At 34.7% G+C, this 25024-nt stretch overlaps 1 protein-coding gene across 1 annotated transcript in view; it reads left to right on the forward strand.

The window, feature by feature from the left end:
- Positions 1–22088, forward strand: part of LOC136039411 (presenilin-1-like) — a 33930-nt gene extending 11842 nt beyond the window's left edge. The window contains exons 5-9 of the mRNA XM_065723136.1: positions 7815–7914; positions 14475–14743; positions 15795–15885; positions 19459–19571; positions 21693–22088. Of these exons, the coding sequence (XP_065579208.1) occupies positions 7815–7914; positions 14475–14743; positions 15795–15885; positions 19459–19571; positions 21693–21848 (729 nt within the window). The 3' untranslated portion in view covers positions 21849–22088. The remainder of the gene's footprint in view (positions 1–7814; positions 7915–14474; positions 14744–15794; positions 15886–19458; positions 19572–21692) is intronic.
- Positions 22089–25024: the final 2936 nt, after the last annotated feature.

Here is a 25024-nt window from a genome sequence, read left to right on the forward strand (position 1 = left end):
TTATTCCAACCGTCTACCACATTGTCAAATTTTAAACTCTCAAGTTTAGTATTCAACTTTTCCTGGAAAATTTCTCTCAAATTCTCATCGTGGAGTTTACTGACATCATAACTTCCCGAGAGGTAGTTACCCTTCCAAATTTAGCTTTAAATTAACCCTAGACACTGCTAGATGGTGATCTTTACTCTTAAAATCAGTAACAGCACTCCTATATACTCTTGTATCTTTTACTGATCCTGTCCGTCTTCGGTTTACTATAATATAATGAGTAAGATTTGGTGTCTTACCATCACATGAATATCATGTCAACTTCTGCCAAATACCGTATTGATTATAACTAGATTATTATACCTACAAAATTACAAAAGTCTGTAGCCATTACTGTTTTCCTACACCAAATTTACCTTGCTATGATACTATCTATCCCTATTTCTACCGATCTGGCTGTTAAAATCTCCTAGTAAAAACACCATATTTCTACCTGGGACCCTGTCTATTTGCTCCTGTAACTGTAAGTAAAAGTCATATGAGTCACTAGTATTTCCGTCAGTCGGTTCAACAGGGGCATATTCTACTTTAACTGACACCATGAACTTTTTAGTCATAAAGTGAGTAATTAGAATTATAGTATTAATACCTTACCAGCCTAAACAAGACTTATGAAAGTTCTTAAGCTGAACTGGTCAGACATGACAGTAAACAACAAAGAGAGATAAACCTCCACAAAACAAAGCCTCAAACAAGACTACGGCCAGTAGAGAGGAAAGATTTAAACAACGCGGATATTTCGCCTGTATCCAAACTAGGCGTCCTCAGCACAAGATAAAAAGAAAAAACACTAAACTAAAAACAAATAAAACCACCACCAATAATAATAAATACAATTGTCGCTACTGATCCACGTAGTTTTAGTCTTTCCTCTCTGTTGGCCGTAGTCTCGTTTGAGGTTTTTTTGTGGAGTTTTATCTCTCTCTGTTGTTTATAAACAAGACTTAGCAGGTTCCTTATTCATCATTAGCCCTACTTCCTGTCTATGTACCCGATCCTTCCTGCCTGAGTAAACAAACCCTATGTCACCTAATTTCATGCTTCCTACCCCTGGTATATGAGTTTCTGAAACACCTAATAAGTCCAGTCGAATCGTCTGAACTCATCATTCAAAATGTCGATACGATAGTTGTTTTTTAACGTCCTAACTTTCCAAGCTCCAATTTTCACATTCTTTAAATCATTGAAATTATTTTAGTTAAGAACTGGCTGACACCTGAGTAGCATTCCATAGTTGTGCTGCTTACTTTGTGTGATATGAACGAATAAAGAAAACTTGCGTGGATTAATCTTGAATGCAAAGAAACTTTTTTTTTTTGTGCAAAAGGGGTTTTCTGATAAATAGATAACCGAATGAGATTACATCGAGTTTAAGTCGATTCATTTGTTTGTTTTTTTTAAAGAAATTGATTTGGATTGATTGATTGAGTTTGAGTCGATGAGCTCAAGTCGATCGATTTGAAAGGTCAATTGTCAAGGAAACATGCTCAGCCTGTGTTATAATCAAAAGTAGGTTGTATTAAAAGAAAAAAAATAATAACGGCAAATAATGATAGCAAAATAGAATATCAAGTTTATAGAGCTCAATAAACGTACAGTTTATGTTAATTGGCAAATTTGTATTATAGCAAAATTGAATCTCTAGTTGATAGAGCTCAATGAACGTATAGTTTATTTTAATTGGCAAATTTATAGTATGTTAATTGGCAAATTGTACGAATTGAACAAGTTGTTTGAGCACAGCAGCAATGTTTAGTTGAGAAATATATATGAAATGCAGAAATAAATAATTAAACAACCTAATAACCAAAAAAGCTTGTACATATTTTGTATTTACTATGTACTATTCAAGCTTTTTTTTAGATTTCATAAATGGTAGTTTTTATCTCTTCTTAACGTAGCACAAGGGTTTGAATAGTCTAAACTTACGGCAAAATTCCTGATCAACCTCCTCAGAAAATTCACGTTAAAAAACTTTCAGCAAAAAACAATACATAAATGATAATGGTGCATTTTTAAACTTTCTAAGGAATTTCTTTTTTAGAAAACAAATAATAAACAAGGAAATGACAGTTGATACCCAGGGTCTCAGATTTTGACAAAACTTTGTTCCCCCTCCACCCTAAAATGTATGCATACTTCTCAATAACAAATGATATGCGTAAACAATGGGCAAATTTTATAACTTAAAGACCTTTCCCCTGGGGCTGTGGGGGGGGGGGATCATGTTATATCCAAAGGCATAGTTATTGGGCCTTTCAACTAAAATGAGCATAATGGATATCTCAAAATTTTGATCGGATTATTTTTGGGGAAAAGAAGGCCAGGGAGAGGGTCTAGATGCCTTATAATCTTTTTGGTCACTTAAAAGGGTACTAGAAATTTTAATTTTTGTTTGATTGAGTCCTCTCACGAAATTTTAGGACCACTGGGTCGAAACGATCCCCCTAGAAAAAAAATCCATGATCTTTCTTCTGGCATAAAATACATGATTCCACATTTCTCTTTGCAGAAAATCTGTCCTCTCCTCCTCCTCACCCTAAAAAATATATGCATGCTTCCCAATAACAAATACTATACTGGTCGTTTTATCTCCAAAGATATCGTTATTGGTCCTTTCAACTATGCTGAACAAAATAGCTGTCTCAAAATTTTGGTTGGACAATTTTGGGAAAAAAGTGGCGTGGAAAGCCTAGTTGCCCTCCATATTTTTTGCTTACTTAAAAAGGACACTACAACTTTGCATTTCCGTTAGAATGAGCCCTCTCCCGATATTTAGGCCCACTGCGTCGATACAATCACCTCTAGGAGCAAAAACAATCAACAACAAAAAACAAACAAATAAACGCGCAGCCAGAATCTTTCATCTGGCAAAAAATACAAAATTCCGTATTTTGCAGATAGGACTTTGAAACCTCTACAGCAGGGTTTTCTAATACGCTGAATCTGATAGTGTGTTTTGCATTAAGATTCTGTGACTTTTAGGGGATGATTCCCCCTTTTTTTAAATAAAGCAAATGTTCTCTGGCTTGTAGCCGTTAATTGGTAATAGTAAACATAATCAAAGTTATATTTGAAATCAGCATAATAAGCCGATTCTTTTGATGTATCTATTGGTTTGAAAATTTTGTTTTATAGAGTTTGGGTTAATATTGAGCCGGTTCGCTCCTTACTTACAGTTCATTAACACAAACTGTTTGATCCCCTCTAGCGCCCAAGCTAGCAATCCTTTTTTTGAGGTGGTGAAATCATTAACCAAATAACGCTCAAAATATCATTGGGTAATAGCCTAGATAGCCACCTCAACATAAGGAAACACGCACCCAACTCCTACCGCACAACATGCAGAACAATCACAGTTAATACATTTTGCATGCAGCCAACCCCCATCCTCACTTCCTTAATTGTTCCACACTTCCTTCACCAAATTTTGGAATGTTTTTTTGTCTATTTGCTTAGTCTTTGTTCAGTTTTGAAAAAAGTGTTCAAAGAAACGCCTAAACGTCATCTTCATAAACTAGCCTAGCCTAATTCACAGTGTTGAATTCTTTCAAACACTGAAAGAAGCGAAGACAAAGCTGAGCCGCATGGGAAATGTGTCAACCATACCCCTTCTGCACACCATGAATAAGAATCGCCTCCCCATGTGGAGGGAGCCATCCAGGCCATTACCCATCATTCTTCACTTATTTTGAAAATTTTCTGGTTAAAGTTGATACATTGAAATAAACAATTTGACAATGTCAATTTGGACTGGCGCTTAACTGGAATGCGGTCAATTTATGAATTCTAATTATCGGTTCAAACAGCCTTATTTTCACGTGAAAACGGACATTTTAATTCTTCCGTCAAATGCCATTTATTTTCTCTTGCAAGGCCATTTGTCATGACACTTCGCCAGTTTCGGTAAATATCTTGACTACGCCCCAAAAAAAATGAATGCATTAAAAAATCATTTCTTTTTATTAGGAACTTGAAGTTTTCATTTGAAAACACTAGCGTTCTAGCACCAAAATTTAGTAAAAGATATCATGTAGATTACATATTAAGCTAGTATTATTTTTTTTTATTTTCGCCATTGGTGGGAATGAGTGGAGAAAATTTAAAAGCATACAAGATTCGTCCAAAAAGTAGTCAAACTGAGTTTCACTAATATAAGTTTTTAACATTTGTATCTAATATTAACTTAAAAAAAACTTTTCCCTTAAAAGAAGTTTTTCAAGAAAAGTAAACAGCTGCATACATGACGAGCGGAAATAGGGCCAACGCCTCCTATGCTTTGGAGTAGGTCTTACGCCCCCTATGCCTTGTAAAGACCAGAATATCACTTGTGCTTTACTGAAAGCAATGCTCATGTCAATCTGTGAATTTTTATTTGTCATAACATCAATAAAAAAATAGAAAGAAAATCTTCATATGAATCAACATTAATGAAAAAATCGAGGGAAATGTAGCTTAAAGTTTTATATTCATATTCATTTCTGGAAGTCTCAACAATTTTGTCTTTATTAACGTTTTAAAAGAGAAAACGTTGAAAATGTCTTTTGTTCTTAGTTTTTCTCCATATGAATGAATGTTTTGCCGTGTTTTTTACGTATTTGGTAGAATTTTGCAAAAAAAAAAATGATAATAATAGTACTAAAGAACTTGTTTGCCGAATGGATGTGTGTACCGAATATTATTTGAATAAATTTATTGAAAACTTGTATAATCTTTGGGTTTCTGTAGAGTTGAAGCCATTCGGCCAACCATCATGTCACAACTTTAAGTAAAGAGAAATGTTAATTGACCACCCCCCTCAACACGTCGTGAAAGTTTAAACTTAATCTTTCAGGTGTTCCTAAGATGTTCCAGATAAAATCTTTTGATAACCTTTAGTGCAAATATTGTCTTTTGATATAGCTCATCATCCCTTTCAGTGTGCCCTGAAAGTCCAAATTTAATAATTTTAGCAATTCCTGATATTCAAGATGGTTCTTTCGACCATCTGGATGCACATAGTGCTTTTGATTCAGCTCAACATCTTCCCAACATGCCCTGAAAGTTTTATATTAATACCCTTAATTATTCTTAAGATATTTCAGCTACGCCCTTCTGACAACCTAGATGCATATAATTTCTTTTGATTTAGTTCAGCATCTCTCTAGAAATGCTCTGGAAGTTTCGACTTAACACACCTAGCGGCTAATAACCGTTCCTTAAATGTTGCAGATACACTCTCGTACAACCTTAAAATGTGCGAATTTTCTTTTGATTTAGTTTAATATCCCCAAAGGATGCCCTGAAAGTTCCAAACTAATACCCTTAGCTATTTCTGGGATATTGTGTTGGTGCCCTTTTGACAATCTGAACACAAATAGTGCATTTTAATTTATGTATACAAAGGTTTTGACAACCTTGATGCCCTTAAATTCTTTTGAAATAGTTAGTAGTAGTAGTAGTAGTAGCAGTATTACGATTAGTCTTAGCAATTGCAGTCACAGTTGCTATCGTATTAGTAGTAATAGTAGTCACAGTCGCAAGTTGTCGCGGTCGCAAGAAGTCGTAGCCACAGTCCCGAGTAGTTGCGCTCGGTGTCGCATGCAGTCTAGTTACGGTTACAAGTAGTTACGATTGCAACTATTCGCAGTTCCATTTGCAAGTAGTCACAGTTACTAGTAATTGCGGCCTTAAGTTGTTGCAGCCGAAAGTATTTGCAGTGGCAGTTACAGGTAGTCAAATTCAGAAGTAGTTGTAATTGCAGTCACTGTCACTAGGATTCGCAGTCACAGTTACATATAGTTGCAGTCGCAGGTAGTTGCAGTTTCTAGTAGTTGCAGCCACAAGTTGTTGCAGTGGCATTATCAAACATTTGCGCTCGCACACTAATAGTCGCACAGATAGTCGCAACTAATTTCAGACAGACGTGAAATTTGGCGTAGTTTCACATAGTCGTAATCTCAAGTAGTCTTCATTTCAGTTGTAGTCACAAGCAGTTGTAGGTTGTCACAGTCACAAGTAGCTGCAGTCGTAAGCAGTTATAGTTGCAAGGGGTCGCAGTTGAATTTAGTAGCTGTCGCAAGTGGTCACAGTCGTAAGTTGTCGCGGTTACAGTCGCAGTAGTTGTAGTAGTAATTGAAGTAGTAGTGGTAGTAGTAGCAGTTGTAGTAGTAGTATGCATACAATGTCTTTTGGTTAGTCCAACATCTTCTCAAGTTTCCCTGAAAGTTTCGTCTTAATACCCTGAGTCGTTCCTGAAATATTGCTTATACGGCCCTCTGTCAACCTGCTTGCACAAAGCGTGTTTTAATTTAGTTCACCGTTTGCTTCAAAATTCCCTGGGAGTTGGCCTTTGCCTTCATAACTTAGCTTTAATAGGCGATAACCTATATGCACATAATATGTTTGATTTAGCTCAACATTTCCCTGAACATTTTCTAAATGCTTTACCAAAATAGCCTTAGTCTTAGACTTAGTAATACCAGTAGTAATAGTAGTAATTGTATGCCTAGTAGTCATAGCAGCAGTAGTAGTATGCAATAGTGCCTTTGATTAGTTCAACATCTTCCTCAATATGCTCTGAAAGTTTCAACTTAATACCCTAAGCTGTTTCTTCCTTAATACCAGCCACATCCCTTCAATTTCATTTATGTAATCTCTGGGGGGGCTATCGCTGAGTTTGTTGTCTCCTTTTTAGGTCTAGGCCTTTACCCCCCGGAATATACCCTCCTCCCGCACAAAATACCCCTGCGGACAATATCCTCGGGAAATATCTTCCCTCTCCCATGCGGAAAATTCTTCCTTCCCCCTGCGCAAAACATACCCCCCCCCCGTGGAAAATTTCCCTCAGGATGATACCCCCCCCCCATATTCTCTCTGGATAATTCAGGATGTTTATTAGAAGGGAAATTGAAGGCTCTACTCACATTTTTAAGTCTGAGGCAATTCTATGGTGTTGCCTATAGTAAAGAGCCATAAGGGTTCAATGTATTAATATTTATTTGGTAATTGATTGTTGATACAATCGATCACAGATTGTTCGATACACTGAGTTTCGATCCAAAAGTTTAAAGAACAAGTGGTTAGGGACATAAAGGTGCAAAGCAAAACATAAGGTGCATCTCTTTCTTTTTTTTTAGTATAATTTAAAGACTATGTAGTCTAAAAAAATATTCGGTATTATGTCGAAATGAAAGAACTATCTACTTTAAGGGACTTTGATTTTTTTATTTTTTTTATGTAATTTAAAGAACACATAGTCTGAATAAAAGCAATATTTTGCATTATACCGAAATAAAAGAGGTACCAATTTTGTACTTTTCTTTGGCTGCTCAGTTTTGCGTATGGGGAAATTTTCCTCAGGAGGGGGGGGTATTTTTCATGGGGAAACGCTGCGTCTTGTTCCTTTTTTCTTAAAGATTGCTGCTCCCCCTCCTCTTCTTCCAGTTATTCTATCTTCTGTAAAGGCCAGGTAAAGATAGTTATAGATAGATAGAGGCATGCCAGTGTGATACTTTGATCCATGTTATACTCAATGAATCCATTTGGTTTTAGACCCTTGAGACACCACAGTCCATTTAGAAATTTTGAAACAATTCAGTGTTAGCTGTTATGCCTTCAAACTACTTAGTTGTCAAAGGAATTTCCTGCATGCAAAATACTTGATGATTTTGATTAATCACGCTGATGGCATTTTTTTTTTTTTTTTTTTTTTTTTTTTTTTTTTTTTTTTTTCTAATGACTTTACCTTACTTTTTGTACGGATAATAATTGTGATTTATTTTTAGGCATATCTAATTTTCATTTCTGCGTTAATGGCATTGGTTTTCATCAAGTATCTTCCAGAATTCACAGCTTGGGTTGTTTTAGGCGTTATATCACTTTGGGGTGAGTTATTTTTTCCTTCTAATTAATTTTAAAAACTTCTACCACAAAACATGTTTTTCAAAGAAAAATATAGAGCTCCATTAAGCCAAGAATGAGCAAAAATAAAGTTAAATAATCTTCCAATCGGAAAACCACCACAATCACTATCAATAAATAAATGAAACTCAAAACAAACAGAAAATTTGACATGAGCAGGGCCGATAACTCCGCATGTCTTCACATGACAAGACCACAATTTGCGCTTTAGCAAAAAAAAAATATTAAATAAATAAATGACCGCGAATTGTCAGTTTAATTTCCATGTACCGATATTTATTACTTAAAGTTTTGTCAATTTTTTATTTATGAAAGTAAAAAGTGAAAACAATTCAAACGTGTTTGTTTTCAGTAAAGCTCAAATTATGTTCTAGTCTTGAGAAGCTACGGGTTCATCAGCCCTACTCACGTTAATTTCTGTTCGTGTTGAGTTTCATTTATTTATTGAGAGTGATCGTTTTTTTTGGTAGTCACCTAAAAAAAAATACAATTTTATATCTTTTGAGTTTTTTTCTATAATAATCGATAGTATGGGTGACGATTTTTATGTTTGAGAAACTTTTTCAACAGTTTTAATCCTGACACAAACAGTATTTTTTAAATTAATTTTATAGCCTCTGAAGTTGACCTGACAAATAAAACTTAATATCATTTCCAATATATTATATCTATGCTCTTTGACCTAACAGGTTACACTTACACTCTTTTCATTTATTTAAATTGTAAAAGCAGAAGTTGTAATAGTAGTATCCTTAAAAGTTTCAACGTAATACCCCCAGTCGTTCTCGGTAAATTACAATGCCTTTTGATTTATTTAAAAGCAACATTTAGTTTTAAAGCATAATGGGCCAATTGCATAATTATGGGGGGGGGGTGAAATGCCTAATGATATCGTTGCTGGACCGTTCTACTATACTAAACAAAATGGCTGTCTTAAAATGTTGACTGGATGCGTTTGGAAAATGAATGGGCTTGAGAGAAAGACTGCTTGCCCTCCAATTATACTTTGAAAAAGGACCCAGGAACTTTTAATTTTGAATTGAATTTACTCCTTTAAAAGTTTCAATAATATTTCTAGCTATTATAGAGTGGTGTAGCCTATTATATTTCTTATGTGTTCTTTTGAAAACCTCCATGTATACAGTTTTTTCCTTTAATTGACACTCCTAAATGTTCCCTAAAAGTTTCATATTAATACGTTTAGCGTAAATAGTTACATTAACTGTAGTGGTAGTATTAAAAGTATGCATATAGTGCCTTCTAGCTAGTTCAAAATTCCCCACAACTTACCCTTAAAGATCTAAATTAATTTTTGTAATAGTATTCACAGCTGTAGTATTGATATTATTAGTAATTGTATTGAATAGCGGTAGTACTACTAGTAGCAGCCTTTTGGTCAGTTGAACATCTCTCTCATCAAATCCTGGAAAATTAAACTTACTACAATTAGCCTTTGCTATGATATTGCTGATTCGTCTTTTTGAAATCTGTATACTATTACTACAATTGAAGTAGTAGTAGTAGTAGTAAATGTAGTACCAACAGTAGTATTAGCAGTCATCATAGAAGCCAATTCTTGTCATATATATATATATATATATATATATATATATATATATATATATATATATATATATATATATATATATATTTATATATAATATATATGCATACATATATTCAACTATTATAGGAAAGTTGCTTGAAGTGTTGAAAGTATTTTTCTGTATTCTTGAATTTTCTAATCTACAGTAAGTCCTCAAAATAAATGCAAATGAAAAAGTGGAATAATGGTAGATTTTGATCTCTAATCTTCCATCATTCTGAGGAAATTCTTTGGGATATTCTTATAATATGGGTACTGCGGGTGATAGCTCTCTTTATATTGCAGAAATGTCTTAAGTGTGCCAAAAAGATTATATTTGTGTGCTAACCTTTATAAAAAGGGGGAGAGGAGGGTGAATTTCTCATAAGGGTGAGAGGGTGTATTTCCTAGGAGGAGGATGGTGAGTTCTACAAGAAGCTGTGTTTTTAACAAAATCTAAAATGGGAATATTTTTCATTCTGGTTCAAGAACAACACTTGAACCAGAGTTCAAGTTTTTTTTTTTTTTTTTTTTTTTTTTTTTTTTTTTTTTTTTTTTTTTTATAGCTCATTATTAGGAAGTGTTAAGGGTCTTACCTCTGTCGTTTTTATAGAAAGTGTGGACCTTTGGTCAGATTGATGAATATGACTTTGCATTTGGAAAAGCTTCGTAGAACTCTTGACTGGGGCCGAAAAGTATGGTTCTTGCTTGTCCTTGAGCCAGAGCCTATAGTGTGTGAAGTGAAGCGGGGTTTTATAGCCTATGTCAGAGAGAACTATCTGAAGTTATGCAGTCAAGCTTTCGTTTCATCAAACCATGTTTCTGCTTTCGAGTAGAAAGCTCCGTTCTAGCAGGCAAGCACCAGTTTCAAGTTGAAGATGGACTAAAATCTATAAGTGTTAAATATATGCAGCAGTTACCCAGCTGCACAGCCAATCATTCGGTTTTTCGCACTTGGGATTGCATTAAAGAAATGGCATCAGATGTACCTCTTAAACTTAGAAAGTTCTCTCATTGCTAAATAAATTTGAGTTTATCCTTCTCCTTTCTAATTGATGACGTTAGAAACTTAGCCTACGGCAAAAAGTCAACTTTTGAACTAAGATAGATAGTTGTTTTTTTCGACGGCAGTCGATAGCTCTTCAGAAAGAAAAATTCCTTCATGAGATGTACCAGTTTGAAAGTTTAAAGGGGTGGACAACTTCAGTAGCAAGGTACACACTGAAATCAAAAAAAGGCCGATACCAATTGTGAGACATATAGGGGAGTTTTAAGCAAGAGTCGGCTGTTAGCTCATAATCATCTTCGGAAATGAGGGGTTTGCAACTGTTCCTAGTTGGTGTACCTATTATTTGTTTCCGGTGTATTTGATGGTAAGACCAATTTGGTTCCAGTGGTAAAACATGTAGGGGGCTTGTTTATTTTCAGATCCTTACAGATTAACAACTTCAGCGTTTAATCGAAGCGAGGAAACCAAACCAAAGTGCTGCTCTCGCAGCACTACTCGGCGAAGCCGAACAAAGGTTGCCGCAACACCTCACGTTGTCCATCCAATGTAGATATAATTGCTCTTTATTTGTGTTTTTTCAGTCCTTCCGTTTCTAGGGAGGGGGAATTCGTCCCTCTACCAGCTTTAGAGTGCCGCATAATTCCACAACATCTATTTTGGTGTTGCCAATTTAATTTTTATTATGGGAAAGATACCTAAGGCCTCAAAAAAGCTTTTTCTTTGATATTTTCACACTTTCTATGAGAGACGCTTTGGATAAATTGAAGGAATAATCAGATAATTTAGATTTTATCTTGATCTCCCTTCATTAGGAAGAATTCACATGTTTGTCCCCAATGCTTTTAGAAACACTGCTCAGGCACAAGGACAAAAGGAATAAAAGTATTTTCCACAATGCCTCAGGAATTGAAGAACTTATTGGCATACACTTGTTTTAAATAATGAAACTTCAAATTCAATTGCTTTAAATAATGAAACTTCAAATTCAAATGCTTTAAATAATGAAACTTCAAATTCAAATGCGGTAAAATTACATTTGTTGCACTTGTAAATACTATATGAAAAGAACTATAAAATTTTTGCATAAAGAGCAGGAATTCGAAAGGGATGCACCCTCCACCTCATATACGAAATAATTTCTATTCATTTTCAATTTTAAAGTCACTCTTGACTTTCATTAAAAAAACATTTTCCTTTTGTTTCTTTGATTCTGTTGTCAAACTCCTGTCATAACTTGACAGCACTTCATCTTTACAAGCGGATATGCATAAACAAACGAGCAAGAAAGCGTAACTGAACGAAAGCCCTCCAAAAAAGAGAAAAAACGGAAAGATCTGGAGAGTAAATAACAGCTATGATTAGCTTAATACAATATTTACGGCCTAGAAAAATTTATTTTTATGGCTGAAGGATATATATATATATATATATATATATATATATATATATATATATATATATATATATATATATATATATATATATATATATATATATATATATATATATATATATATATATATATATATATATATATATATATATCAAGGAGGCACACTCGTGCCTCTTTAAAGAGGCGAAACACGACAATGTTAAGCGATATTCGGTTCCAGTGGTCGCAGAGGGATGGGGAGGTTTTTTGTTGTGGGGGGCTGCCGCCCTCCTAACCCCCCGCTCTTGGCTTCGGAAAGGCCCTCTTTTAATTAACAAAAAATTGAAATGAATGAATAATGGAATAACTTCGAAAAATGTTAAACACAAGAGGACAGGAGAACCATTGCGCTGAAACTAGTAATTAGTAACAATGAAGTTGACCACTCCATTTACATTTTAACATAATTATTGAAACTGTTTCCCAGACACAGAGCACACAAGCTAAGAGCTGGGGTTTTGTCGGTGTACAACAAAAAACCTGTACAAAAGAGTCTTGAAAAGCGGGGGGTTTGGGGGGCGGCAGCCCCCCAACTGCCTCTCTCAATTCCTGTACGTTTTAAGGTTCGACTTTGGGAAGCAGCCTCTTTAACTCTTTAAGAAAACGAAGTTTTTTTCATATTATTTCTGTACGTTTTTCTACAATCCATGGTGGATGCAATTTAATAATAATTTTCCATGTTTGTTTTCTCACTTTCTGTATCAATAAATTCAAACTGACAAAATTATCTAATTTTGATAATTTTAATAGTTTAGCAGCTTAATTAAAAATTTAGCAGCTAATGGTTTTTACCCACCCGCCTCCGGTTTATGGGCCCAGCGCGCTTCCTCCGCGCCAAGCTGCTGTTATGCTTGTTATCAAACAAGTTATTACAATAGAAAATTTCGCCAACAGCTTCAATTAGGAAATCAATTTAAATGGTTCTTTTAACTTGCTTCCATCAAGCCTTACCCCCGCTTCAGTATAAATTCTTGTGAACATTCCAGTATGTAATTCTGATCACATGTTTCCATGTTTATTTTCTCTCTTTCTGTATCAATAAATTCAAACTGACAAAATTACCTAATTTTACAAATTTTAAAAAGTTAGCGGCTAGCGGTTTCGATCCACCGACCTCAGGGTTATAGGCTCAGCACGCTTCCGCTGCGCCAAGCTGCTGTTAGTGTAAGAATTTTTCAAACAAGTGATGTTATTGCAAGATAAAATTTTACCTTCAATGTGGAAATGGGTTTTTCTAAGCTAGAAAATCGGTGGGTTAAGATTTTCCGACGAAACTTTCCAGGAAAATTACTCGGAGAATTCCGCGTCGAATGAGTCTTCGTACACCCAGATCCGATGTCGGCTGTGACCTCTAGGCGTCGCAGAAAAAAAAGGGTTTCTGTCATTTTTCTCAAATAAAAATTTTACGGATTAAGACAGAATTTTTTGATGCTTTCAGTCAGTCTCGCCATGTCGAGCTGATCATTTTGATGTACTTGATGTTGAAATTTGTAACTTTTAACAACAAAAAACTTAACATGGGCTCTTATGGGGAAATGGGGTTTTTCTAAGCTAGAAAATCGGGGGGTTAAGATTTTCCGACGAAACTTTCAAGCAAAATTACTCGGAGAATTCCGCGTCGAATGAGTCTTCGTACACCCAGATCCGATGTCGGCTGTGACCTGTAGGCTTGACGAAAAAGAAACAAAAGGGGAACATGAACATTAAGTGGCTATGCGTGGTTTCTGGAAAACAGGGAAGGAGTTATCGGATCGAGCTGAAATTTCGCGGATAAGCTCCTGGGCCCTAGGGGACCTTAATTGTGAATTTCAGCCCGATCGGACAACGTTAAAGGGGGGCTGGGGTTGGGGGGTCGAAACTTTCGGCTAGATTTTCCCCATGAAGGAAAAGTCGGAGGGGGATGAAATCGGAGAGGTTTCTTAGTTGGAGCTCGGGCTACGAAATGCATCCCTCCCCAACCCTCTGCGACCACTGGAACCGAAGATCGCTTAACGTTGTCGTGGTTCGCCTCTTTAAAGAGGCACGAGTGTGCCTCCTTGATATATATATATATATATATATATATATATATATATATATATATATATATATATATATATATATATATATATATATATATATATATATATATATATATATATTGACATGTGTCCTAACAGTATTTACAATGACATTAGCTAAACTGGCTGAAATCTTTGGCATCTTTGACATTATTATATATATATATATATATATATATATATATATATATATATATATATATATATATATATATATATATATATATATATATATATATATATATATATATATATATATATATATATAGATATATATATATATTGACATGTGTCCTAACAGTATTTACAATGACATTAGCTAAACTGGCTGAAATCTTTGGTATCTTTGACATTAATATATGTTTAGGTGCATGATATCATATAAATAATATAAAACAGTTCATAAGAGCTAGTGGAATGACGTTTATTCTCCTTTAGACCTTGCTGCCGTTTTACCTAAATATGGTCCACTCCGTTGTCTAGTTAACCTTGCCCAAGAAAGAAACGAACCTCTATTTCCTGGTCTAATCTATTCTTCAGCTATGGCATATAAGGTTGTTATGACTGCTGACGGAACTGAAGTGCCCAATGGAAACACAGCTCAGCGTAGAAATGCTGGTGAAGGTTCTGAGAGAAACTCTACCGGAGATGGTGGATTTACTGCTGAATGGCAAAATGAATCAGAAAATCGTGGCAGAAGAAGGGTGGTAAGTGCTATAGAATGTTTGTATTTATTTACTGGGATTATTTCGCACGTAAAATGAAGCATATAAGAATTTCAAATTATATTTTTCAGTATTCCGTATATGAGCTTTTTAAAGTTTTACAATTTTACAGGTCAGCAGTAATAAGCATGGTCATAATTACTCAATTTTATTTATCTGAAAATTATGGGCCTCCCCGTTCACCTGTGTGTCCAGGGACTTGTTGGTCATGTGTCAATCCTAAAACTCGGTCACCCGCCTGAGATTCTCGGCGGGTGGGCATATTTGGCTGAGGTTGCTTATTTGCCTGTGAGTCCAGGGGACTTCCCTCATTTTGCATAAAGTCCAGTTGACATTGTCCGTCATGAGTGAATCCAAAAATCTCAGTTATCCCCAGTGCAGCTCCATTTGGCTTTCCCAGTAGGCAAAGCTCATTTGAATTACCCATACCTATCTTACTCCATGCCTATCTACCTTATTTCTGCCCTAGGATGGATGATATAGTATCTATGAACAAATGAAATCATGCATTTTTATACAGTTCTGAAAAGGTTATGCCGGCTGTGTCTCTTACTGGAATTATCTGTCTTCGTTTTACTCCATTTAGCCATGGCTCTCAACATAACTCCCACCAAGTTAATTTTAATTCAAAAATAAATTTTAAGTTGAAAATCCTATTGATATTCTTTTCCGATTTTCTTATAATTTAGATGGTGGGTAAAAATGGGTAAAAGATCATGGGTAGAGTGGGTAATTTTTGAAAAATATGGATATTTACCCCTGACAGTGTGTCTCTATTTATATCGTATTCTCTCTCTCTCTGGATGGAATTCCTCTGATCCCCCGTTTCGGCTGTGTACGGCTTTAGCTGTCCTAATAGATGTAGTAAGTCGAAATCTAGGGGCTTTCAAGAGATTTTTGCATGGAGGAATTTTCCTCCATGGATTGAATTTTCTATTGTAGACCTATACTTTAAAAGTAAACTTTGTAAATTTTTTTTCACAAACGTTGCAACAAATTAAAGAAGAATTGACTCATATGTACTATTTTGCAGCGAGAAGTAGCAGAAAATGATGCTATATCCAGTCCTGCTGGAAGACCTATTCCAGACAATAGACCACTGCCAGCTGAGGAAGAAGAAGAGCGTAAGTTCCTTTTTTTCTTATATATGATTCAGTATTCATTTTTGTTAGGTTTACTTCGTGATCCCCTCAGCTTAAGTCACTCTTCTCTGCCTTTGGATGGAATTTTGTTTTGCTATTACTTTGCTTTAATTAGTAACTAGAAAGAGCTTGAAATCTTGTTGTAACTTATCTTATTTGTTAACGAATTCCATGGGAGAAAGTAAGAAGTGAATCATTTAATAGTTTAGAGTTGAAGATGGGATTGCGCTACTGTGTCGCCTCAGGTGACTTGGGGCTGTAGTAGGTTTTTAGCGATAGAAATTGTACATTGAATTCAGACACACAGGTAGAATTGTTTTTGGCCTGTGAAACAGAAAGAAATAAACCGATTAATTTTCCTACGTTATACGAAATGAGAATAGGTGCCATTGCAAGGGTATATGTGCTGCATAAATAAGTCCAATTGTCCACGGGTGGTCTACTCTAGCTCAGGTTGTTTTATACGTCTTCTCAAAGTTCACGTAGATAGGACAGAAAAATGGTCAGCTAAACTTTCTTTCGATTTAAGAAAAAAGATAAAACATAATGTTTCCTTCCCTTCTCCAACAAACCGTTCTTGCCGTCTTGGAGATAATTTTTCTTGTATTTCTTAACTTAGCTTGATATTAGGAGCTATCATATTCAAACAAAAATCTTTTTTAAATTCAACTTGTTTTATAAGAATGCTTGTAAAAAGAGAACGAAACAAAACTAGTGTTTAGGCCTGTGCTAAACTCAACCAAAACCAAGGGTTGTAACTACAGTTTCTATATGTGTACAGGCTAGTAATCATTCTTTTTTCTAGTTTCTATACTACGCTTCTTTCTTTCTAAATTAAATATTTTTTTTTCTTCTTAGATTAATGAAATGCAGTACTGTCTGCCTTAAATGATCCAAAGGTTTAGTGGAGTCCTGATTTAGTCAAAACAAAAATCGTAATGCACAAAACAAAGGGTGTAGCTCTTGTTTTCGTGATTTTACTTGAGATAAGAAATATTCTTTCAGAAATAGCCAAAAAGCCCGTGAGCCGACAAGTATAAAAAGAAAAAAGTCCATTAAACGACAGGTATAAAAAGGAAAAAATCTTCTTACTATTTTGTGAGAACCAGGAGATCAGGGGGCAAAGTATTTGGCTCCCTTCTCCCAAACACAGAATTTTAAGATATATTACTCTATCCCCCCCCCCCCATAAAAAGAAAAATTGTACTGAAAAATCGAACTCAACCTCTAAGCCGTGAGACAAAACAGGGTATGCTTACTAGTCTACGCAGAAAATCTGCCATCTTTTAATAAAACCTATTCATTGCATTCTCTTTAATAGGATATAGTCACTTATCTTTAGGCTTCAGGCATAGGAGAAACGGAATGAAATCAAGTTCTCTTGTGAACTTCGGAAAAGCAGCTCCCTGGTCTGATCATAAAAGTCACCAATGAAACTTTTGGCTTATAACTGTTACGGACAGTTACAAATTATATATTGAAGGTCTGAAAAATTTGTTTTCCCAGTCAGGACTGGCTTCCTTTACTGTACCGTAAATACGCCTTAGCAAATTCGAATAGTAGTTAAAGGCCCGCTGTTTTATTTTTTTATCTATTTTAGGAAAAATAGTAAGGTACACCCTTTCGTTTTGGGTTAGATGATATATAAATTTGCATCTTTGTAACCGATTATAACTTGTCATGGCTGGCGAATTCGGCTTTGAATGTTTTATTTGTAAAGTCATTTGGTGCCAAAAATTGACCAATCGCTCATAAATAAAATTAGGTTATTCCACGGGTAGGAGGTCTCCTAGTCGCTGGTAAAAGCTATAAGATAAAGATATCCATTGAGTAATTTTTGTAGCCGACCGATTTGTAAATCTGGTGCTTGTGCTTGTATGTCTTCTTTTTTTTTGCCAAAAGTGTATTCATAAATATTTCCTGCCGAAAGTAAGCTTATTCGGAACATTCGATCTTCACAACAACAACAAAATCAGGATACTTGAACCTAACTTTTGAACTAATTATAAATCTCCTTGTGATTACCTAACAGTTATACTCTTGCGACCATTTAATTGAAATAGTTTAAGTAATAGAACTGACCGTTTCAGTAAATTCATCGTTTCATAAACATAGCAACATACAATATGTCTTCCAACATACAATAGCATATTGACAAAAACTTCGAGGCACGCCTATTACTCGATTCCTTTTTTTAACATTACAGGATAGACCAGTTTAACGGTTGTGTTATATACTTTTTGTGCGTGATCCTGGCGAAGATTTGCTGCATATCCAACTCCTTACTTCTTCACTTCTCAGGCGTAGTGAGTAAGAAGTTCGATGATAGCCAAACGATGTCCAAAAATGGGTGTAGTGTTATAATGAGGTTAAAATCTTAAGTCGTTATTGCTGTAAATTATTTACATTTTCTAATATATGTAATTGCGAATATGTTCAAGAATTTTGTATGACTTCCATGAGTTGTATAAAAGGTAAAACTTAATCCTTTCATTTGTTATTTGAACTTGGAAGTTTTTGGAATTTGACTTTGTGGACCCGTTGATGTTGCGGTAGTAAACGAACGGAAACTCGAACAGCCTATTTGTTAAATTATACAATGCCATCTGTTTAAAGACTTGCATTAAAAATTCTCCGTTAGCGCCTAGGTTGATTGATTGACTATTACGAAGTTGAGGCTTCAAAAATCTAAGCACACTAAAAAACAAAAATAATTTTGCGGTCCAAAGTGATTGTAAGGGAATGTAGTTGCTAGTGTTTATTGTAAACATCGTACTCTATTATTTAGTTTGAGAGGGAATAGAGTCAAATCCCGAAAACAGATGAATTTTAAGAAAATATGGGGAAAATCATAAATCTTTAATTTTGTCGTATATCAAACGGCAGTAACTTTTTCTAATGACCTTTTATGTTAATAAATATAAGGAGTATTCAAATAATTCGTGGAATTTCTGTCAACAAGGTAATCTAACTGTTATCTGGTACTCGAAAGGAGTTGTATTGTAAACTTTTTAGAAGGTACAAAAACTGTCCCAGAAGCCTGTTATGAAGAAGTTTTGAGGAAATCCAGAGTAGAAATAAAAAAGGCATTCAGGAAAGCCCCATTGGCAAATCCTCTTCTATCATGACAACACATCAGCACATTCTTCATGCGTCACAAAAATTTTTTTTAGTAAATTTCGGTGGTTACTGCTGCGGTATCTATCTTGTAGCCCGAATATAGCCCATCTCACCGTTATTTATTCTCAAAGAACAGTTGAAAGGCGTCTATTTTAATACTGATCAATGAAAACACGCAAAAAGAACATTGCTCATAAAGGCGGTGTCCAGATTCATCCCAAACGATGTAAAAGGACGGAATCACCGCCTGTTGAAGTGGATTACCTTGGTCGAGGTTATGATGAAAATTTGCCATTGTGAAATTAATTGTAATAGAGACATTAAAAAAATGTTTATTTTGAATTGTCCCTGTAAAGGATGAAATCAATGGGTTAAAATCCATCTGCCTAAAAAGAAATAAGTTGCTTTGCCATAACTAGTGCTTTGTTTCTGCAGGTGGTGTCAAATTAGGACTGGGTGATTTCATTTTCTACAGTGTCTTGGTTGGGAAAGCTTCGTCTTATGGTGATTGGAATACTACAATAGCATGTTTCGTGGCCATTTTAATCGTAAGTGTATTTTTCCGTTTTCATCATAATTTGTAACCCTACTTAATATGAATTTAGGCCAATTTAAACACTATTATTGTTAATGTGGTAAATAAACCAAAATTTAAAAAATATTGATTTGCTTAAAACTTCAAAGTATTGCGAAGAAGATATCCAATTCCAAAAAATTAAACTTTTTAAATTTTAATTGGCATGAGGTGGTAAGGTTTATTTTTCTGTGAACTGAGACCCTTTTAAAATTTCTTGCATTTTTGTTAGATTAAATATTCTCTAGTATGGAGTGTTGTGTTGTTTTTTTAATGTCTGCTTTTTGATCACGACCTGTCCTACCTAAAATGTATTCTTGCTCAGAGCACGATGAAAATATGCAAATGCATTGTTCAAAATGTGTTATTGCTCAAAGCACGATGAAAGTGTTTTCTTTCTAAACTACAGAAAAACGATGGAATTGAACAAGGGGGCAATTGTTGGCAATGATTTACAAAGCCTAATAACTAAATACTAATAACAAAAATATTTTTTGTTGCTTTAAACCGGATAAAAATAGTTAAACCCTCATTTGCACCAACACCCCATTTTATACCACACATTTGCATGTTTCACGGTGAAAATATGCAAATGTAATGCTCAAAATGTGTTGTTGCTCGAAACACAAAGAAAACATGTAAATGTGTGGTACAAAATGGATTGTTGCTCGAAACACGACGAAATCGTGCAAAATTGTTGTTCAAAATGTGTTTTTGCTCGAAACATTGTGAAAATATTTTAAAAATGGTACATTTGTACAACACATTGGCATATTTTTAACGAGTCGAGCAACAAAATATTTTGAACAGCATGACATATCAAATGTGTTATTTAAAATGTTTAATTGGCTCGAAACACGATTAAAATATGCAAATGTGTGGTACAAAATTGGTTTTTGCTCGAAACTCGATAACATTCGAGTTTTGATAAGGTGAAATTCAACAGCTTCAGTTTTGAACATAAAAAATATGGAAACAAAAATTGTTTGGCTAGTAATGTTTCAGGTCAGACTACGTTTATCAATCACAGCTAATATGAACGTATGCTTAGAGCCATTTCCAGCATTTGCTGAAAAAACGATGCTGAAAAACGATGGAAATATGTTTATGTGGTACATAATGGGTTTTTGCTTGAAACACGATGAAAATATGTAAGCAACAACAACAGACGGTTCCACCAGGAAGCAGTTCTCTCATTTTTTACATTCTTTGTCTCATCTTAAAATTGTCTCGCTCTTTGTTTTTTTCATTTTGTTTTCATTTTGTTTCACCTTACCTTTTTTTTCAAATAAGCTTCTAATATGTGTACATATATATATACATATACTTCTATATATATATATATATATATATATATATATATATATATATATATGTATATATAAATATATATATATATATATATATATATATATATATATATATATATATATATATATATATATATATATATATATATATATATATATATATATATATAAAGTTGCTTGTTGTTATTAAGTCGCTCTTTTTTTTCTGATGTCTCTGTAGAAACAACTACCTCCTCATCCCTCCATTATGCTCTCTCTCTCTCTCTCTCTCTCTCTCTCTCTCTCTCTCTCTCTCTCTCTCTCTCTCTCTCTCTCTCTCTCTCTCTTCTCTCTCTCTCTCTCTCTCTCTCTCTCTCTCTCTCTCTCTCTCTCTCTCATCCTTCTTCCGCTTTACCTGATTCTCCAATATTTTCGACTTCATATACAAAAACCAGTGGTTTCATCTGTCATTAGAGCAGAGACCTATTGCATGTAAAGCAGACTTGGTAACAACTACACTATGGAACCATGTAAATATGCATAGTAAAGAAATTATTATTCAAGGCTAAGACCGATCAGTTTTGCCCCCCTTTCCTTCAGAATTTATCCCCAGAATACCCCCTCCTCCCATATGTGTCGGATCTCAGCCTAGTTGGTCCATTTGATTAGGAATGAGTAGTAAGCGTTTTGATGAACAAAATGCTTGAGATTATAACGTATTTCATAATGTTCTCCATAACTCCTCTGAATTTCAAATTTTACTCTTTCATTTTTATTCTTTTAAAAAAGTGTCCCTTCTTTTTCAGGGTCTTTCGTTGACGCTGCTTCTCCTGGCCATTCTTGGGAAAGCCTTACCAGCCTTGCCAATCAGCATAACATTTGGCTTGATTTTCTACTTTTCTACGTCCTTGGTTGTTCAACCATTTTCAGATCTCCTTGCTTCTGAACAAGTATACATTTAGCCATCGAAAAAGGGATTAATACTGTTATTAGCAGATTGCTGCCAAGAAAATTTCATCTTTTATTTAATTTGAATGGTTCCAATTTTTATGTAATGTTTTAACTATTTTGTTTTTAACTATTTATGCTGTTCTTTTGGTCGGTAGACCAGATATTATAAAAAATGCACAGGAGGATGGGTTGCACGACTTTTCGGTTCGTCCTTTTTTTTTCTACTTCAATACAGTCAGTACCAGTCTCAATGTTTTTATTTAGATAATTGGTTCCTAAGGAACTCGCTAAAAATTGAAGAAATAAATAACTAAGCATATAAACTCTTTAAAGTGAAAATCGTAATTCGAAAAGGTTTTGCCAATCGAAAGTGAATCGATACCACTTTATTTTGATACTAATTCGGATTTGATGACATATGTTACCTATTCTGTGGAAAACCATGCTTAGTTTTTGCACGCTCAATCTATGCTAGAAACTAATTAAACTCTTGGATTAAACTAATTAAACTCTTTCTAATTAAATTCTTGGATTAATGGAGGTCTTTACTTTTCTGTCAAAAACTTATCTTGTGGAAAAAGCTTTTTAAATCAATTTCTGTCATTTTTTGCTGACATAGTCTTTTTCACGGAAAAAAGATATTGTATATCTTTTCATTTTTCTTCTATAAGAATCCATAGTATGGATTGCTATTTGTATGTCGGAGAGACTTTTTCAACAATTTTTAGTCCTGACAAACCGTATTTTCGATTTAATTTTATAGCTTCTGAAGTTGACGTGACAAATAAAACTTAATATCATTCCCAAAAGATTCTATCTATGCTCTTTGACAACCTAGATACACTTAGACTTTTTTTATTTAATTAAATTGCAAGAGCAGAAGTAGTAGTTTCTACAAGAACAAATTTTCTAAAAATTTTTATCACATTCATTTCGGGAAAATACAAGGTGGGGAGGGTTATGCACCCTCTGATCACTCTGAATCTTAAAAAGGACACTAGAACATCTGATTTCGAATCCAATGAGCCCATTGCAGAGTTTTTACGATCACCCTTTCTATAGATACCTTATATACCCCCAGGGGATAGCTTACAACTCCTGCCCTGAGGGCCGTTGAGGGGGGTCATCCTTAAAGATATAATCTCCGGGTGGTTCATTTACGTTGAACAAAATGGCTGTATCAAATTTTGATTGAATGGGCTTAGGGAAATGGTGGGCCTCCAGGGTATTTGCCCTCCAATCACTATCGACTATTAAAAACGGCACTATCCGTTTCAATTTCCAATCGAATGAGCCCTTTTCGAAGCTTCTACGACAAGTCCTTCGATATGAAGTGCCAAAAAAAAAAATATTATAATAATACGTTGTCCCCACATCGCTCTTTACTTGATTATTAAAAAGGGAACTAGCCCTTCCAATTTCCAATCTAATGAGCCTTTTCCAAAGTTTCTACTACAACAAATGGTAATCTCAAATTTCCATCAGATGCATTTCGTGAAAACACAAGGTGTGTGTGTGGGAGGGGGGGGGGGGTATCCACCCTCTGATCACTCTGAATCTCAAAAAGGCTACTAAAATTCCTGTTTAGTATTCCAGTGAGCCCTCTCCGAAGTTTATGCGACTAAAAGTTTATACAACTACGTAAACTTTAAATGTCCCAAGGGCATAACTTACGACCCTTTGGTGCTTTGGGGGGTTTTCATCTTCAAATACATAATTTCCGGATCTTTCAACTACGTTGAACAAAATGGCTATCTCAAAATTTTGATTGAATTTGTTTGGAGAAATGGTGGGCGTGGGAGGGGGGTTAGTTACCTCCAATCACTTTGGACTATTAAAAAGAGCAGTAGCCGTTTCAATTTCCAATCGAATGAGTCCTTTTCAAGATTTCTACGCCAAGTCCTTCGATACCATGTGCCCTGGCCTAAGAAAAAAAAAATAATACAATGTGCCCATATCGCTCTATACTTAGGCAGCGCTATTGCTCTGCCTATGAAAAGAAGATTAGCTACATTTTAGAAAAACTAGAAGCTACTGAGAGAAAAGGATGCTGAATCTGAAATAGGTATTGGAAAGAAACCAACCAATTGAGCCCCTTTCCCTTTAGTTGAGTGTATCATAAATATCTCTTTGACAAAAAGTGTCATATTTTCCTTTGTTCTATGCATCACAATGCTTTTTGAATTAAGATCATTAATTTGAGGCTTGCAGAGGAGCCGAGGGATAACTAATCCATATAAAGAAATAAGTTATTCCGTAAGTCGTTAAGCCTAAAGGGTAATGGATTATCGAAAAATCTCTGGAATGCTAGTAATTAGTTGACTCATTATGGAAAACTATAAAAATAGTTTATAGGTAAACATCCTATTAAATCTAAAAATTATATGTGAAAATTGAAAATGTATGATAAGAAAACGATTACAAAGCGGCTCAGGCTGTTTAAATGATTGTTAATTTGTTCTGGATAATACTAACTACATCAGTGATACCCATGCAAAAAAGAAATTTTCCTTTTTGTTAAAGCCAGGGGACTGTAGTCTCCCGTTTTCGGTTTTGGTTATTCCAATTATGTACGTCTTCTTTCGATCCGAAACCTTTTTTTAGGGGGTTTCAGGCTATTTTTCGAAATTGCCCTTAAATTTGTTTTAAAAATAACGTATTACTGCTAAGACTCATTTAGATAATGTTTACCATTCTGAATCAGCTTAAAATGACATTTTTTTTTTCTCAATTGCTAGTTTGTTTTTGATTTTATATATTTTTGGTTGCCGTTCGAAAACTAGCCTGTTAATTACCCTTCGCTAGGTAGACTTTGAACACTTTACCCCATTCGCTCCATGTCAAACCTTTAGGAAAGTACACATAAAAAAGAAAAATAGCGATCAGTAGCAATTCCGATCAGTAGCAAATGTGACCTATGCTCATATTTTTAAAAATCCCCTTGCCTCTAAGGAATTCATGCGTGTGTAAGACTACTACTACTAAATAGTTAATGGCCCAGGGTCTTATTTTCCACAGCTAGAAATTACGGTAGAGCATAGCCAGTTTGTGAAGCGCTCATACTGAGTATTTTATGCTTGTGAGTATTTTATTATGTATTATTTTACATAATAATAATTGTGAGTATTTTAGAATATTGTTATGTATTATATGCTTTTATGATTGGGCTGTAATGGCTTTAGGTTAG

The sequence above is a fragment of the Artemia franciscana genome, chromosome 19, assembly GCF_032884065.1.
Source record: "Artemia franciscana chromosome 19, ASM3288406v1, whole genome shotgun sequence".
Taxonomy (NCBI): Eukaryota; Metazoa; Arthropoda; class Branchiopoda; order Anostraca; family Artemiidae; genus Artemia; species Artemia franciscana.